Source organism: Sus scrofa, chromosome 1 (genome assembly GCF_000003025.6).
Source record: "Sus scrofa isolate TJ Tabasco breed Duroc chromosome 1, Sscrofa11.1, whole genome shotgun sequence".
NCBI lineage: Eukaryota > Metazoa > Chordata > Mammalia > Artiodactyla > Suidae > Sus > Sus scrofa.
This window is the reverse complement of record NC_010443.5, coordinates 269287008-269303030: the sequence shown is the minus strand read 5'-3', so window position 1 is coordinate 269303030 and position 16023 is coordinate 269287008. Positions and strand designations below refer to the sequence as shown.

Sequence of the window (16023 nt, the reverse complement as noted above, 5' to 3'; positions counted from 1 at the left end):
TAGGCTGACAGCTCTATCTCCAATTAGACCCCTAGCCTGGGAACCTCCATTTATCTGCAGGTGCAGCCCTAAAATGACCAAAAAAAGAGAGAGAGAGAACAACTAAGTGTCAAACTCCCACATGCTGACCAGGCACCAAGCACTTTTACACATGTGCTCAGTGACATGTCACGACCAGCCTCTCAGAATGACTGTCACCCCACCTTACAGACAAGGACACGCGCTCCAGAGGTTAAGTAACTCCTGGAGTCAGACTCACTTGGTTCTGAGGACCAGCATGGCGCTGTCCCGACGGTCCTGCCACAGGGCGTGCAGAAAGGCAATGGCCGCCCGATGCAGCAGGGGTGGGCACCAGTAGCGATCCTGCTGCTGGGAATCGATCAGCTCCAGCACCGCATGCAGACAGCTCCAAACCCCGAGGCTGAATTCCTGCGAGAGAGGCAGGCAAGAGTTCAGTCCCACAGCTCCTGCCAACACCACGGTCCAGCAGCCACCTCCCAGCCTCATCCCGGGGCCAGGCACACCTTGGAGCCATCACTGCCATCTTTCACCTCCAGATTCAGAAACAGTTCAATGAGGCCTGGCTGAGTCTCTACAGCCACTGTGAGGAATTCTAGAATCATGACTTTGATGCGCATGTCCTCGATCTTGCTCTGCAGCCGGGTCAGGAAGGCATCGCGGATGGCAGCCGCGTCACTGCCCAGGCAGGCGTACACTGACATGGGAGCCACCTGGTGGAGACCGGGAGGGACACGCGCTAAGATCTCCACCCTCAGAAACACCTGAACAGGCCCAAAAGGCTCCCACAGAATAAGGCTGAAGAACTTTCAGAAAATGCCAGAAAGGGAAACACCCAGACCGACATTTCTGGGTCAAAAGGGACATCACCCCAAATTACAGCAAAAGATGCCCAACAATTCCCAGAAGAAAGAGTAATCAACATAAAAAGATGCATGACCTCTCTCATGATTAAATAAATGCAAAGTTAAAAAAAAGCTAAGAGAGTTCCCGTTGTGGCGCAGTGGAAACGAATCTGACTAGTATCCATGAGGATGCAGTTGGCCTCACTCAGTGGGTTAAGGATCTGGCGTTGCCGTGAGCTGTGGCGTAGGTCGCAGATGTGGCTAGGATCTGGTGCTACTGTGGCTGTGGTGTCGCCTGGCGGCTATATCTCTGATTCGACCCTAGCCTGGGAACCTCCATATGTCTTGGGTGTGGCCCTACAAAGACAAAAAATTAATTACTTAACAAAGATAATATTGATTTGTCTATTAGACTAGCAAAGAGTAAAAAACTGATAAAGTGGAGCTCCCCTCGTGGCGCATCGGAAATGAATCCGACTAGGAACCATGAGGTTGTGGGTTCGATCTCCTGCCTTGCTCAGTGGGCTAAGGATCCAGCGTTGCCGTGAGCTGTGGTGTAGGCTGCAGACGCAGCTCAGATCTGGCGTTGCTACGGCTATAGCGTAGGCTGGCAGCAACAGCTCTGATTAGACCCCTAGCCTGGGAACCTCCATATGCCTTGGGTGCAGCCCTAAAAAGACAAAAGACCAAAAAAAAAAATAAAGCCATTGCGGCAAGGACACAAAACTTAGGTTTTAGGAGTATAAAGTGTCATAATCCTTTTTGGAGAATAATTTCAAAATTTCTAATAAAAATTAAAATGTTCAGAGTTCCCACTGTGGCACAATGAGTTAAAAACTCAACTGCAGGAGTTCCCGTCGTGGCGCAGTGGTTAACGAATCCAACTAGGAACCATGAGGTTGCGGGTTCGGTCCCTGCCCTTGCTCAGTGGGTTAAGGATCTGGCGTTGCCGTGAGCTGTGGTGTAGGTTGCAGACGCGGCTCGGATCCCGCAGTGCTGTGGCTCTGGCATAGGCTGGTGGCTACAGCTCCGATTAGACCCCTAGCCTGGGAATTTCCATATGCCGCGGGAGCGGCCCAAGAAATAGCAACAACAACAACAACAAAAGACAAAAGACAAAAAAAAAAAAAAAAAAAAAAAAACTCAACTGCAGGAGTTCCTGTTGTGAGGCTCAGTGGGTTAAGCATCCGACATTATCTCTGCGAGGATACAAGTTCAATCCCTGGCCTCACTCAGAGGGTTAAGGATCCAGCGTTGCCACAAGCTGCAGCATAGGTCATAGCTGCAGCTCAGATACGATCCCTGGCCTAGGCACTTCCATAGGCCTCGAGTGTGACCCAAAAGTAAAATAAAATAAAATAGGAGTTCCTTCTGTGGCACCATGGGATGTGGGGCATTCCTGCACCATCAGAATGCAGGTTTGATCCCTGGCCTGGCACAGTAGGTTAAAAGGATCCAGTGTTGCTGCAGCTATGGCATAGGTCACAACTTCGACTAAGGTCTGATCCCCGGCCTGGGAACTCCACATGCCGCGGGGTGGACAATAAATAAATAAACAAATAAAATGTTCATCGATGTCTATAAACAAAACTGGGATCTACACACACGGCAGGGCGGCCGATAAATAAATAAGTAAACAAATAAAATGTTCATCGCTATCTGTAAACAAAAGTTTACAGGATTCTATGGGTAAGAATGCTCCCTTCAGCACTGTTTGTAATAGTAAGAGAAAATAGCCTAAATAAATCAGAATGCATGTATTAGAAAACAAAGTAACTCCTACTACGCCCTTGTGGCAAGACGGCAGGATATGGCATTACATGAAGAAAGCTGTCACCGAACAGGACGCACCACGGAATTCTGCTTTTGGAAAAGAACAAAAGCCCACACCCAAACACCCTTTAATATACAAGCACGTACAGAAAGCAAGAATGGTCTCAAGCGCCAAGTCGGTTTTCTGGGGCTTTGACTGGTTAAGTGGGATTCCTACCGTGGCCAGACGTTTCAGCAGCTGGATGGCAAGTCGTGGCAAAGCAGGGTCATGTTTGTGGTAGATGTATTTAGCAAGAACAGCAATAAGGTTGTTTCCATGGGCACCTGGAGAAGCATAGGAAACAGGTTAGACACCAAGGTATGCCTGGGTTACGCTCTTCAGAGGGGCTGCTCTTCAAAAAGGCTCATATACGTGAGGGAATCTGCTCCCAAGTACTTGGGGGGCCAGAGCAAAGCCAGGTGGCCAGACCATTCCGTTTTCTCAGTAGCCACAGGGGCGGGCACGATTTAGGGGTAAAGAGCACAGTCCAATTCATTAAGAGCAGAAAAAGATACATTTTTAAGAAAATAATCTTTTGGAGTTCCCTGGTGGCTCAGCAGGTTAAGGATCCTGTGCTGTCACTGCTGGGGCGCGGGTTCACTCCCTGGCCCAGGAACTTCAGCATGCAGCTCCCCCCACCCCACAAAAAAAAAAAAAAAAAAAGAGAAAATCTTTCAACAAATAGGTTAGAAAAAGACAAAGCATTGCACTGAAATGCAAAAATCCTAAAAATCCCAAAATGATACAGCTAGAAAAATGTCTCAGACATTAACCAAACACCTACTTGAAAATGAGGAAACTGGGTCCCATAGAGATTAAATGAGAAGTTTAGTAAGTTTAAAGAGTCATAAGAGTCAGCAGTAAACAGGCACCAGGTTTTACAGGTAGTAATTTAATCTTCTTCATAATCTTAGAAGGTAGCTACTGCTATTAGCCCTATTTTATAGACAAGAAATCTGAGGCTGAGTTGCTTACTAATACACCCAATGTCAAAGCTGGCTGGAGCCAGAATTTGAAGCTGGACAGTATGACTTTGAATATGTATTCTTTCTTTTCTTTTTTCTTTTTTTTCTTTTCTAGGGCCACACCTGTGGCTTATGGAGGTTCTCAGACTAGGGGTCTAATCGGAGCTATAGCCGCTGGTCGACACCACAGCCACAGCAACATGGGATCCAAGCGGCGTCTGCAAACCTACACCACAGCTCAGGGCAACACCAGATCCTTAACCCACTCAGAGAGGCCAGGGATCAAACTGGCAACCTCATGGTTCCTAGTCGGATTCGTTAACCACTGAGCCACGACGGGAACTCCTGAATATGTGTTCTTATCATTCTGGAGACAGAAATGAAGTTATGAGGCTGTCTTATTTTATTTTTTATGGCTGCACCTGCGGCATACGTAAGTTCCTGTGCCACGGGTCGAATTGGATCTGTAGCTGGGCTTAAGCCACAGCCACGGCAATACCAGATCCAAGCCACATATGCAACCTATGCCGTAGCTTGCAGTAACACCAGATCCTTAACTCACTGAGTGAGGTCAGGGATCAAACCCACATCAGACAACGTTGGGTCCTAAAGCCACTGAGCTGCGATGGGAACACCTTTTTTTTTAAATGAAGTATGTAGTTCATTACAATGCTCCATTAGTTTCAGGTGTACAGCAAAGCGATTCAGTTATACATACATATATACCTAGTTTTTTCTTCAGATTCTTTTCCCTTAGAGGTTATTATAAAATATTGAGTAGAGCTGTGCTATATATATAGTAGATCCTAGTTGGTGTCTATTTTATATATAGCGGTGTGTATGTGTAATCCCAAAATCCTAATTTATCCAACCCCTCCCTCTTATCCCTTTAGTAATTTTGTTTCCTTTTTACTTTTCTTTTTTTGGGGCAGCACCCATGGCATAGGCAAGTTTCGAGGCCAAGGGGTCAAACCAGCACCATCGCAGAAGACAACCCCAGATCCTTACCCCGCTGCACCACAGCAGGAATTCCGGTCAGTTCGTTTTTTATGTCTGAGGCTCTATTCCTGTTTTGTATATGAGTTCATAAATTCATTTGTATCACTTTTTTTTAAAGATTCCACATGTGAGTGATGTATGCTATTTGTCTTCTGTCTGGCCTACTCCACTTAAGTATGATAATCTCTAGGTCCATCCGTGTTGCTGCAAGTGGCACTGTTTCCTTCTTTTTCATGGCTGAGTGACGTGTCCACAGAAAACCATGACTGGAAAAGAAAGACGCACCCCAGTGTTCACAGCAGCCCTATTTACAGTAGTCAAAACTTGGAAGCCACCTGAATGTCCACTGACAGTGAATGGATAAAGAAGTAAGGAAGGAGTTCCCGTCGTGGCGCAGTGGTTCATGAATCCGACTAGGAACCATGAGGTTGCAGGTTCGGTCCCTGGCCTTGCTCAGTGGGTTAAAGGATCCGGCGCTGCCGTGAGCTGTGGTGCAGGTTGCAGACGTGGCTTGGATCCTGTGTTGCTGTGGCTCTGGCGCAGGCCAGCGGCTACAGCTCTGACTGGCCCCCTAGCCTGGGAACCTCCATGTGCCGCGGGAGCGGCCCTAGAAAAGGCAAAAAGACAGGAAAAAAAAAAAAAGTAAGGAAGACGTGGTACTTATACAGTGGAATATCACTCAGTCTTGTATTTCTAAGTCCAGGATGGGAGCTGGTGATCATTCCCAAATTTCCTCAAAGAGTTCATCCGAAAATACTGCTGACCTCTAAAAACACAGCCTGTAGGATGCACTTGTGGGCAGAAATGCTGCTGATTGGAAGAAAAATACATACCATGTTGTGTGAGAGCCTGTTCCAGGGGGGACACCACATTAGAAGGAGGTTTCAGCCGAATAACATTGTTGGTGACGGAGAATGCCAGTTTCACTGTCTTGATCAGCAGCTGGCCCTGCCCCAGGCCCTCTGCCCCATCGCTAGGGTGCCAAATGGAAACCAAAGTTGATTCAGACAACATGACTTCATTCGCAACACATGTGCTCTCATGAATTAGATTCCAACAACAGTCCCAGAGTTCAACAGCTTCTTTTAGAGGCCCCAGTCCAAACCAGGAGAGAGGAGGAGCAACCAAGCCCCTTGCTCTGGGTGCCAACTACCCGGCAGCCACTAGGTTACCTAAGGGCTACGTCTTAGGATGGACAGGGTTGTCCCTCTTACCCTGATGTTCTCACAACACGCAGGCACAAGAAAGACACACGGGGGGACGGGGTTAGGGGACGCCGCCTACCTGCGGGGCTGAGCAGCCATCACCATGTCGATGGTGTCCACGCCGATGCCCATGATGTTGATCACTGTCTGGCCTGCCTCCGTGTAGGCCAGGCTGCAGATGCAGAGAGACTGCAGGCTGGGGGTGTGACTGGAAGACAGACACACTGAGGTACTGGGGAACTGCCAGATCTACTACGGGAAGGGAAGGGTGCTGTCCAAACCTAACCAGCGGGACATCTGTGGCACAGGATCAGCTCCCTGCCGGAGGAAGCCACTCTGATGCCTACCCTTAAACAGACTGTAGGAAACAATCTAAACGTCCATCAATTAATGGATATGTTTACTGAAATGAATAATTTAATCCATGTAATGGGATGCACAGAACCATTAAGATAAGACAGATTTACATGCAGCGGCATGGAAATAAAGTCGTGGAAGAGCTGGCGCAGCAGAGGAAAAGGCCAGCAGAAGCACACCAACTTGCGACAGGCAGCCCCGGGAAACAGGTTTATGAAGGGCATTCTGCCTTTTCCCCCTATGAACACACATAATTTTTTGTAAGTCATAAAAGTGCATGCGTGTGTTTACAATTTCACTGAGAACAATCTTTTTTTCTTGTCTTTTTTTTTTTTTAGGGCCATACCCACGGCATATGGAGGTTCCCAGGTTAGGGATCAAATCAGAGCTGTAGCTGCCAGCCTACACCAGAGCTCAAGGCAACGCCAGATCCTTAACCCACTGAGTGGGGCCGGGGATCAAACCCGTGTCCTCATGGATACCAGGCAGGTTTGTTAACTGCTGAGCCACGATGAGAACTCCATCACTGAGAACAATCTTGTTCTCACTCTCTTCATAGGGAGGAAGGAGAGATAGGCCAGTGGAGACTTAACCAGAACCCGGAGAGCAACTGGGCTCAACCGAGTGGAGTCCTCTGAGAAATGAGCTGGCACCGCACAGCGGAAGCCTGCGCCTTCCCTTGCGGACGGGCGGCATCCGTGGGTACCGAGCTCTAGCCATTGCCCCTCCATACCTGCTGTGCAGGTCTGTCTCGTGGCACAGGTTCAGTATTGCATGAATCAGCTCCAGGATCAGGCAACCTGGACTCCAGAGAAGACACAGGAATGACACACCTTGTGTGACGACCCTCATCCCAAGGAAGAGAGAAAGACGTCCCGGCAGCCAGAAACCCCTCCACCTTCCCCCCAGCGCCTCCCTTACCGATCTGCTCTCTCACACCGTGGGAGTTGTAGCGCCACTTGTGGTAACTCGGAAGCATCTCCTTCAGCACAAACATGACACAGGGCACCAGCCCTTGGCTCTGGGTACTACCAAGCTGTCCCTACAAGAAACCTTGCTGTGAGGGCTTATGCCATTTAGGTCACTGCCTTACTAGAGATTTAACTCTAAAAAGCACGGGTCCAAAGGAAATCTGGGCAAAACTTGGTCATCAGAACATGCTAGCTCAACTGAATCCGAGTTGCAAGTTTCTCCACAATAGAGAAAGGGACGAAAAAGACAATGTGACAATGTCACAAATGGCACCTACAAGGAGAGGGATGGAGGCTAAACCTGGGCAGAAGGGAGGTATCTTAAACATAAAGGATATGGGGTTGCTGACGATGGAGAATGCCAGTTTCTTTTTCTTGTGTTTTTAGGGTGGAACCTGCAGCATATGGAGGTTCCCAGGCTAGGGGTCTAATCGGAGCTACAGCTGCCAACCTATACCACAGCCATGGCAATGCCAGATCCAAGTGGCATCTGCGACCTCCACCAAGCTCAAGTCAACGTCAGATCCTTAACCCACTGAGCAAGCCCAGGGCTCAAACCTGTGTCCTCACGGATACTAGTCAGATTCATTTCCACTGAGCCACAACAGGAATTCCCGAGAGTGCCAGTTTCACGGTCATGATCACCAACCATCTCCCGAACCTCTATCCCATCACTGGCATGTCAGAAAGATCTGATACACAAAATCCTTTGTCCTAACATTACGTGGATCTTTTGTGGTTTGTTTTGGCTGCGCCCATGGCATGCAGAAATTCCCAGGCCAGGGGTAGAGCCCAAGCCACAGCAGTAACCCAAACACAGCAGTGACAATATCGAGTCCTTACACACTAGGCCACCAAGGACCTCCCTCCCTCACCTGTTATGCTACATCAGCTTCCCTGTCTTAAAACCAAGGCTTCTTTACGTAATCTTCTCAGCATCTACATCACTCTCTCTACCTTTGAAGCATTCACTGCTTGACTCCTGCAGGCAGGAAGTGTGCTGAGTGTTTTTCATGTGCAGCCCTCTCAACAACTCTGTGAGGTAGATACCATTTATCATCCCAGTTTAGAGAGGTTCTAAGAAAGTCAATTACTTGCCTAAGGTCACGCAGCTAAAAAATGGTCAACCTGAAATGTAAACCTAATTCCATGTGGCTTGAAAACCCACTGTTACAAAAAGTATTTTGCAGACAGAGCCGTGACCCATTAGCAGATTGTCAGATCAGCTTATTTGAGCAGAAAACATCAAAGTGTGTCTTGCAGAGGCGGCGGCGTGGGGTACTGCGAAACTGCTTCAGAAGTACATCCCCACGCATGTACTGGGACATGATAGCATACGTATCTCCCTGGGCTACAGTCGATACAGCTTGACAGTCACTGCCGCACACCATACAGCCCCAGAGCATCCCATAACTTAAGCTAGATAAAGCATCTCCCATACATGCTGGCACGCAGGAAGTACCCAACACACAAAACCCCTCATTGCCCTAACTCTGGGAAGACTGTTCTGCCTGCAGACAAAATGACTAAGTAGCCTAGGGGCAGGGAAACGATTTCAGATGCTTCCATCTGAGCAGATTTTACCTTGACCAGAGTGGTGATCAGGCGCAGAAAGGCAACAGTGACCCCATACTCGCCCTGGGGCTGCTCACTGTTCATCAAAAGGTTTCCATACCCGCCAGCATTCATCCCCTCGGCACTGGGAAAAGACAGCGAGGCAGAGGGGAAACAAAGGATGGGGCAACTTCAAGGTTTCAAGAAACTGTAATCACCGAGCACACTTGTTATTGTCTAGATGGCTTGGGCATAAAATAGGAAAGTTCTGCACAGGAATTAGTCAAATTAGGCTATTTTAGATCCAGGGGAAGCATTAAGGACTTTACTGATACAGAACCTCAAAAGTGAAAAATCAAACAAAGGGGCGGAAAACATCCTCGCCTTGTAAGCAAGAGCGAGCAAGGAGAGGAGGCTCAGGTAGTAAGACTAGCCTGTGTGTCAGTAACTGGTCCCCCAGGAAAGCCTGCATGGCCACGAAACAAGGAAAAGTACAGAGCGACTGTGGCTTAAAAACTGGGAGTCAAGTCACTGATCTAGACACCGCTAGCTTCTCGAGATTGGAAAGTTAACCGGCAGGTGCCTAAGGTGGCTGCTGCAGGGTGAGAAATAAACCGTCTTTAAAGCAGCCTCTGTGCCCCAAGTCCCACCATCTCCTCTGCCTTGACCTCGCTCACTTCTGGTGAGACGGCTGAACAGGCAAGGAGCAGCATAAACAGGCAAAGAGAAGCATCTTCTTTTTTTATTTTATTTTTTAGGGCTGCAAGAATCGCAGCTACAGCTGCTGGCCTACACCACAGCCACAGCAATGCCAGATCCTTAACCCACTGAGTGAGGCCAGTGGGATTGAACCAAACCCACATCTTCATGGATACTTGGGTTTGTTTCTGATAAGCCGCAACGGGAACTCCCGGATCTTTAAAACTAATGAAGCTAGCTTAGAGCTGAACTGCACGTGGGACTCCCAGGGAGCACACTCCCCCACCCGAGGACTAGCTCACCTAATCATCTGACTCATGCTGGACACCTGGTGGGCCACGAAAGGTAAGAAGCCTGTGTGGCGAAGATCAGTCCAGACCTGAGAAGGGAAAAGGAGAGGCGAGTGTCCGTGTGTCTGCAGGAACACACCAAGGGTGTCCTTTCCTGGCTGTTAGGAAGACCTGGCGCCTCACCTTTGCTGGGTTCCGGGCAGCCAAAACAGTCAAGCAATTGACACAAGAAGCAATGACATCCACTGGAGGGGAGATCACTGTCGTTAACCTGGTTGGAGAACCGGGCACTCAGTAAAATGAGTAACACGACTTGTTCCATCACCGACATTTTTCGGTCTCTTCCCAAGTCCCTCCCAGCAGCAGGGAAGCGAAAGCAGGCAGGCCCACGGCCGGGCATGGACAGCACGGCAGGGCTTCCCACGGGAACGCGGGCGAGCAGATACTGACCGCTGCAGCAGCATGTAGATGCGGGACGTGATGGGCAGGAGGCAGTCTGCTATCGACAGGTCTGTACTGATGACCTTGTGGACCAGATCAATGATGGGCTTGACCCGCTGGCAGTGCTGAATCACATCTAAGGACAAAGGAAACTTGTGACCTCAAAGAAAACAATTCCTGTCCGATCACTGAATAGTCGAGGAGACCCAGATAAACAAATGACACGAATCACCATCTGGGTGGTTCTGAACCTTAGCTTGCAATTTCTATCTTCTCAGTCCTCTAAGCATGGCCAGTTTTCTTCCCATAGTGATGCCTCCCAAAGCTGACCTTACCTGCAGTGGAAACAACATGAAGCAGCATTTCAATCTCGCAGGTGAAGAGGGTCCAGCTGCTATAGGAGTATTCCCAGCGTACCAAGTAAGCCCGATCGTCCAGCATGACCTGGCCCACAGTGCCTTGAGGTATACGAAGGTTGGTCTGACCCCCTGAGGAAGGGAGAAACAGAAATCAGCCAGGTAGCTTAGCACTAGACAGGAAGCCATGAGTTCTGCGACAGACAGCAATATTTAATCACACAGAGATGCAGTCTCTCTTCCTAGCATCCAACCCTTTTTCCATTAAAAAGCAAAACAGGAGTTCCCGTCGCGGCACAGCGGAAACGAATCTGACTAGGAACCATTAGGTTCTGGCTTAAGGAGAATGTTCGTGATTGGTCTGATCTTCTAACCAGAACACTAAAACATTCTCATACCAAAAATAAGGCTGTTCTGGAGTTCCCGTCGTGGCTCAGTGGTTAGCGAATCCGACTATGAACCATGAGGTTGCAGGTTCGATCCCTGGCCTTGCTCAGTGGATTAAGGTTCCGGCACTGCCGTGAGCTGTGGTGTAGATTGAAAATGCGGTTTGGATCCCGCATTGCTGTGGCTCTGGTATAGGCCAGAGGCTGTAGCTCCGATTCCACCCCTAGTCTGGGAACTTCCACATGCCACGGGAGCGGCCCAAGAAATGGCAAAAAGACAAAATAATAATAATAATAATAACAATAATAAAATAAATTTTAAAAAATCGAAACAGGAGTTACTCCTGTGGTGCAGTTGGGTTAATGATCTGGCTTGTCTCTGTGAGGTTATTGGTTCGACACCCGGCCTGGTGCGGTGAGTTAAGGATCTGGATCCGGCACTGCTGCGGCTGTGGCGTAAGTCGCAGATGCAGCTCAGATTTGATCCCTGACCCAGGAACTTTCATATGCCACAGGTATGGCCAAAAAAAGGAAAAAGGAAAAAACAAAACAAAACAAAACCAAAAAACCCTCTCTTGTTATTGGGGAAGTGCGTCCTTCCACGTTTGAGAAAACCAGCTGCGGGCAGGGCTGTTTTCCACTCAGACGAGGATGACTATGGGAAGACCACCTTACGGGACAACGCGTGCCTGGGTCACTAGGTCAGTGGTGACGCCAAGATCACAAGAGTCAGGCTGCTCTTTCTGTATTTCACTCCTTGAACACCTGGAACGCACATGAGCTTACCACTGTTAGTGGATAGTTTTAAACACTGCCAGTAGGACAAAAAATGACTAGAATGTTTTTCTACAACTTAATTTGACACTATCCAGTCCAAACTTATTTTCTTAAATCACAGTATAAAAAATACATAAAGTTTACTGTTTTAACCACCCCCCCCCTTTTTCTGGTCTTTTTAGCGCTACGCCGCAGCATGCAGAAGGAAGCGAGGACAGGGACCAAACCTGGGTCCTCATGGATACCAGTGGGGTTCTTACCGCTGGGCCACAACAGGAACGCCCCATTTGAACCATTTTTAAGTGTTCAGGCCAGTGGCATTAGTGCATTCATACTGTTACGCAACCTTCACTACCATCCAGCCAAAAAACAATTTTCATCTTGCAAAACCGAAATTCTGCACCCACTAAGCAATAACTCCCCATTCCCTCATCCCACAACTCATCAACGAACCATTCTGGTTTTCTGTCTCTGTAAATCCGACTAGTCTAAGTACCTCGTATGAGTGGAATCATACAGTACTTGTCTTTTAGCACCATGTCTTTAAGGTTCACCCATGTTATAGCATGTGTCAGAATTCCTTTTCGTTTTGTTTTGTTTGTTTGTTTTTGCCTCAGCATGCAGGAGCTTAATGAGGGAATCTCAGTTCCCAGACCAGGGACAGAACACGGTCACGGGGTGAAAGTGCCCAATGTAATCACTAGAACAACAGGGGACTTTCAGAATTCCTGTTCTCTCTCCAGTTCTTTTTTTTTTTTTTTTTGTCTTTTTGCCATTTTTAGGGCCGCTCCCACGGCATATAGAGGTTCCCAGGCTAGAGGTCAAATTGGAGCTGCAGCCGCCGGCCTTCACCACAGCCACAGCAACGCGGGATCTGAGCTGAGTCTGCAACTCACACCACAGCTCACAGCAATGCCGGATCCTTAACCCACTGAGCAAGGCCAGGGATCGAACCTGCAACCTCATGGTTCCTGATCGGATTCGTTTACCACTGAGCCACGACGGGAATTCCTCTCTCGGGTTCTTTTGACTGCACCCATGGCATGAGGAAGTTGCCAGGCCAGGGACTAAACCTGCACCAAAGCAGTGACCCAAGTCACAGCAGTGACAATGCCAGATCCTTAACACTCTGAGCCACCAGGGAGCACGCTCCTTTTCTTTTTAAGGCTAAATAATATCCCACACTTTGGCTCCCAGGAAGACTTGGGGTTTCACCTATATATACCACATTTTAAAAATCCACTTCATTTGTCTGTGGACATGTACTAAATTTTTTTTCTTTTTAGGACTACACCTGTGGCATATGGAAGCTCTGCTGCTAGGGGTAGAATAGGAGCTATGGCTGAAAGCCTACACCACAGCCATGGCAACGTCATATCCCAGATGCATCGACGACCTACGCCCCAGCTTATGGTAACAGCAGATCCTTAACCCAGCAAGCGAAGCCAGGGATCAAACTCACATCTTAACAGACAATCAGGTCCTTAACCTGCTGAGCCACAATGGGAACTCCCCATATTTAACATTTTTATTTTGTATACTTTTACCCAACAATCCCAAATTAAGGATTCTATGCACTAAAAATAAAAGACCAGTACACAAAGGTATATGTCCCCAGTGCAGCACTGTCTGTAGTGGCAAAAACCTGAGCCAGACTAAATGTTCTTTCAATGGGGGAAGGTAAAAATTATGAAACATCAAGAATAATTACACAGGAGTTCCCGTTGTGGCACATCGGAAACGGATCCAACTAGGAGCCATGAGGTTGCAGGTTCAATTCCTGGCCTCGCTCAGTGGGTTAAGGATCCAGCATTGCTGTAGCTGTGGTATAGGCCTGCAGCTGTAACTCCAATTAGACCCCTAGCCTGGGAACCTCCATATGCTGCGGGTATGGCCCTAAAAAAGCCATTAAAAAAAATGTATTTCTGCATTGTTTCTTTTGTTACAAAGAACATGCACTATTTTTTTTTCTTTTTTTTTTTTGTTTTTTCTAGGGCCACAACCGTGGCATATGGAGGGTCCCAGGCTAGGGGTCAAATTGGAGCTGTAGCCACTGGCCTATGCCATAGCCACAGCAACGCCAGATCCGAGCTGTGTCTGTGACCTACACCACAGCTCATAGCAATGCCAGGTCCTAGTCGGATTCGTTAACCACTGAGGCACAACGGGAACTCCAGTACAGCCTTATTTTTGACATGAGAATGTTGTAGTGGTCTGGTTAGAAGATGAGACCAGTCACGATTTTCCCCTTAAGCTGGAACCTAATCCCGAGCAAGGCGTTAATGGTCTTCAATCCTGAGAAAACTGAGATGCGAAGAAGCTGCTGAAGAAAAGGTTGAAGCTGACAGAGGTTGGCTTCTGAGGTTTCAGGAAGGAAGCCATCGCGTGACATAAAAGTACGCGGTGGAGCCACACTTGCTGTTGTAGAAGCCACGGCAAAGTATTGCACTAAACAACAGATGCCCAGCATAGACAGAAGAGCCTTATATTGGAAGCAGATGCCATCTAGGACTTGCACAGCCAGAGAGAAGTCGATGCCTGGCTCCAACGCTTTAAAGGGCACACTGACTAATGCAGCTGGTGACTTGAAGCCAGTGCTCACTGGCCATTCTGAAAATCCTAAGGCCCTAAAAAAGCAATTTAAAAAAAAATGTATTTCTGCATTGTTTCCTTTGTTATAAAGAACACACTTTTTTTTTTTTTTTTTGGTCTTTTCTAGGGCCACACCCACAGCATATGGAGGTTCCCAGGCTAAGGGTCTAACCAGAGCTGTAGCTGCCGGCCTACACCACAGCCACAGCCACACCAGATCCAAGCCACGTCTACAACCTACACCACAGCTCATAGCAACGCCGGATTCTTAACCCACTGAGAGAGGCCAGGGATCGAACTGGCAACCTCATGGTTCCTAGTAGGATTTGTTAATCACTGAGCCATGACGGGAACTCCAACAAGCACTATTTTTTTTTTTTTTTTGTCTTTTTTTTTTGTCTTTTTGCTATTTCTTTGGGCTGCTCCCATGGCATATGGAGGTTCCCAGGCTAGGGGTTGAATTGGAGCTGTAGCCACCGGCCTACGCCACAGCCACAGCAACGTGGGATCCGAGCCGCGTCTGCAACCTACACCACAGCTCACGGCAACGCTGGATCGTTAACCCACTGAGCAAGGGCAGGGACCGAACCCGCAACCTCATGGTTCCTAGTCGGATTCGTTAACCACTGCGCCACGACGAGAACTCCAGCAACAAGCACTATTTTTGAAGTAAAACAATCTAATAATATAAAAACATGAGTAATAATTTATCAGCAAATCAACAAGCACAGTGGAGAGAAGAAGAACTTGCTCTAAAGGCACCTCATGTGAGACATTAAAACAGCAGAAAGGTATCCATACAGGCTGCAGCGAAGAGGCTGCTGTCCCAGGGCCCATCTTACCAAGAGGGTAGAGGAGCTTGGGCGTCTGTCTCCGCCAGAGAGTCCCATCTTCGTGGGAGATCACGTCATGGGGCTTGTGCTTATAAAGTTCATTGTAGAAAGACATCTTATCCAAGAAACTGTACACCTGCCAACACACAGGGAAAAGCCCAGCCGCACATTTACTGAGGGGACGTTTTCTGCTCTTTTAGCCTGATGTGTGTGTGCTGACTCTCCAACTCGTCATAAACCCAGGACCACGACTCCTCTTGGAAATGCCTCTGCACTCCGTGTGAAATCCTCACCATTCCTTAGCACCCGGTTCAAGGGCCCCCCACTCCCCAGGCAGCAGCTTCTCCTGAACAGGAGGGTCTTCACCACCGAAAGGACACTGTCATATACTCCCGGCGTCCTCATTTTTTATCTCTTTCAACGGACATTAAGGAACTTACATTTTGTCTTATTCCCATCGTATCTACCACAGGCACTTAATAAAAACATCTCAGTTTAAGAACTGAGGTGCTGTCTTGGCAGTTTTCACTCAACTTCTAAGTCCTGCCAGGGCAGTGGAATTTCAACGTGGAAAGCAAAAAAGCATTCCTAAAAAAGGATCTCCCGCTCTATTCAGGCACCAAACTGAACAACCGACCTTCTTGGCAGTCGACTTCCCTGAAACCAGGGCTCGCAGCAACTGCAGGAGCGGGGAGAGGAGATGGGGAAACATTCCACAGACACTGTCCAGGATGATCCCAAGGCCAGAGGTTGGCTCCTACGGCGGAAGGGGAGACGTCACTGAGTTCACACGGTCCACGAGTTAACACACTTCTGAACTGCCCATCATAGGGAAATCCAAAATTAATCCTCTCCTTTAGGCCGACATCATCCCTCTCTAACAATTTAAGCCTTTTTCTGTTCACGTTCTCGCTGAGAAAGG

General features: G+C 48.2%; 1 protein-coding gene across 6 annotated transcripts in view; it reads right to left on the bottom strand.

Moving 5' to 3' along the window:
- The window catches only part of NUP188 (nucleoporin 188), a 53377-nt gene that overhangs the window by 9842 nt on the left and 27512 nt on the right, over positions 1-16023 (bottom strand). For all 6 annotated transcript variants that reach the window (XM_021069833.1, XM_005660505.3, XM_021069837.1 and 3 more), the window contains 14 exons: positions 15739-15858; positions 15111-15237; positions 10493-10645; positions 10167-10293; positions 9900-9987; positions 9729-9805; positions 8758-8872; positions 7124-7244; positions 6936-7002; positions 5925-6053; positions 5474-5613; positions 2854-2960; positions 525-731; positions 260-429 (listed from right to left, as the gene is read on the bottom strand). In XM_021069833.1, coding sequence (XP_020925492.1) covers positions 260-429; positions 525-731; positions 2854-2960; positions 5474-5613; positions 5925-6053; positions 6936-7002; positions 7124-7244; positions 8758-8872; positions 9729-9805; positions 9900-9987; positions 10167-10293; positions 10493-10645; positions 15111-15237; positions 15739-15858 — 1748 coding nt within the window. The remainder of the gene's footprint in view (positions 1-259; positions 430-524; positions 732-2853; positions 2961-5473; positions 5614-5924; positions 6054-6935; positions 7003-7123; positions 7245-8757; positions 8873-9728; positions 9806-9899; positions 9988-10166; positions 10294-10492; positions 10646-15110; positions 15238-15738; positions 15859-16023) is intronic.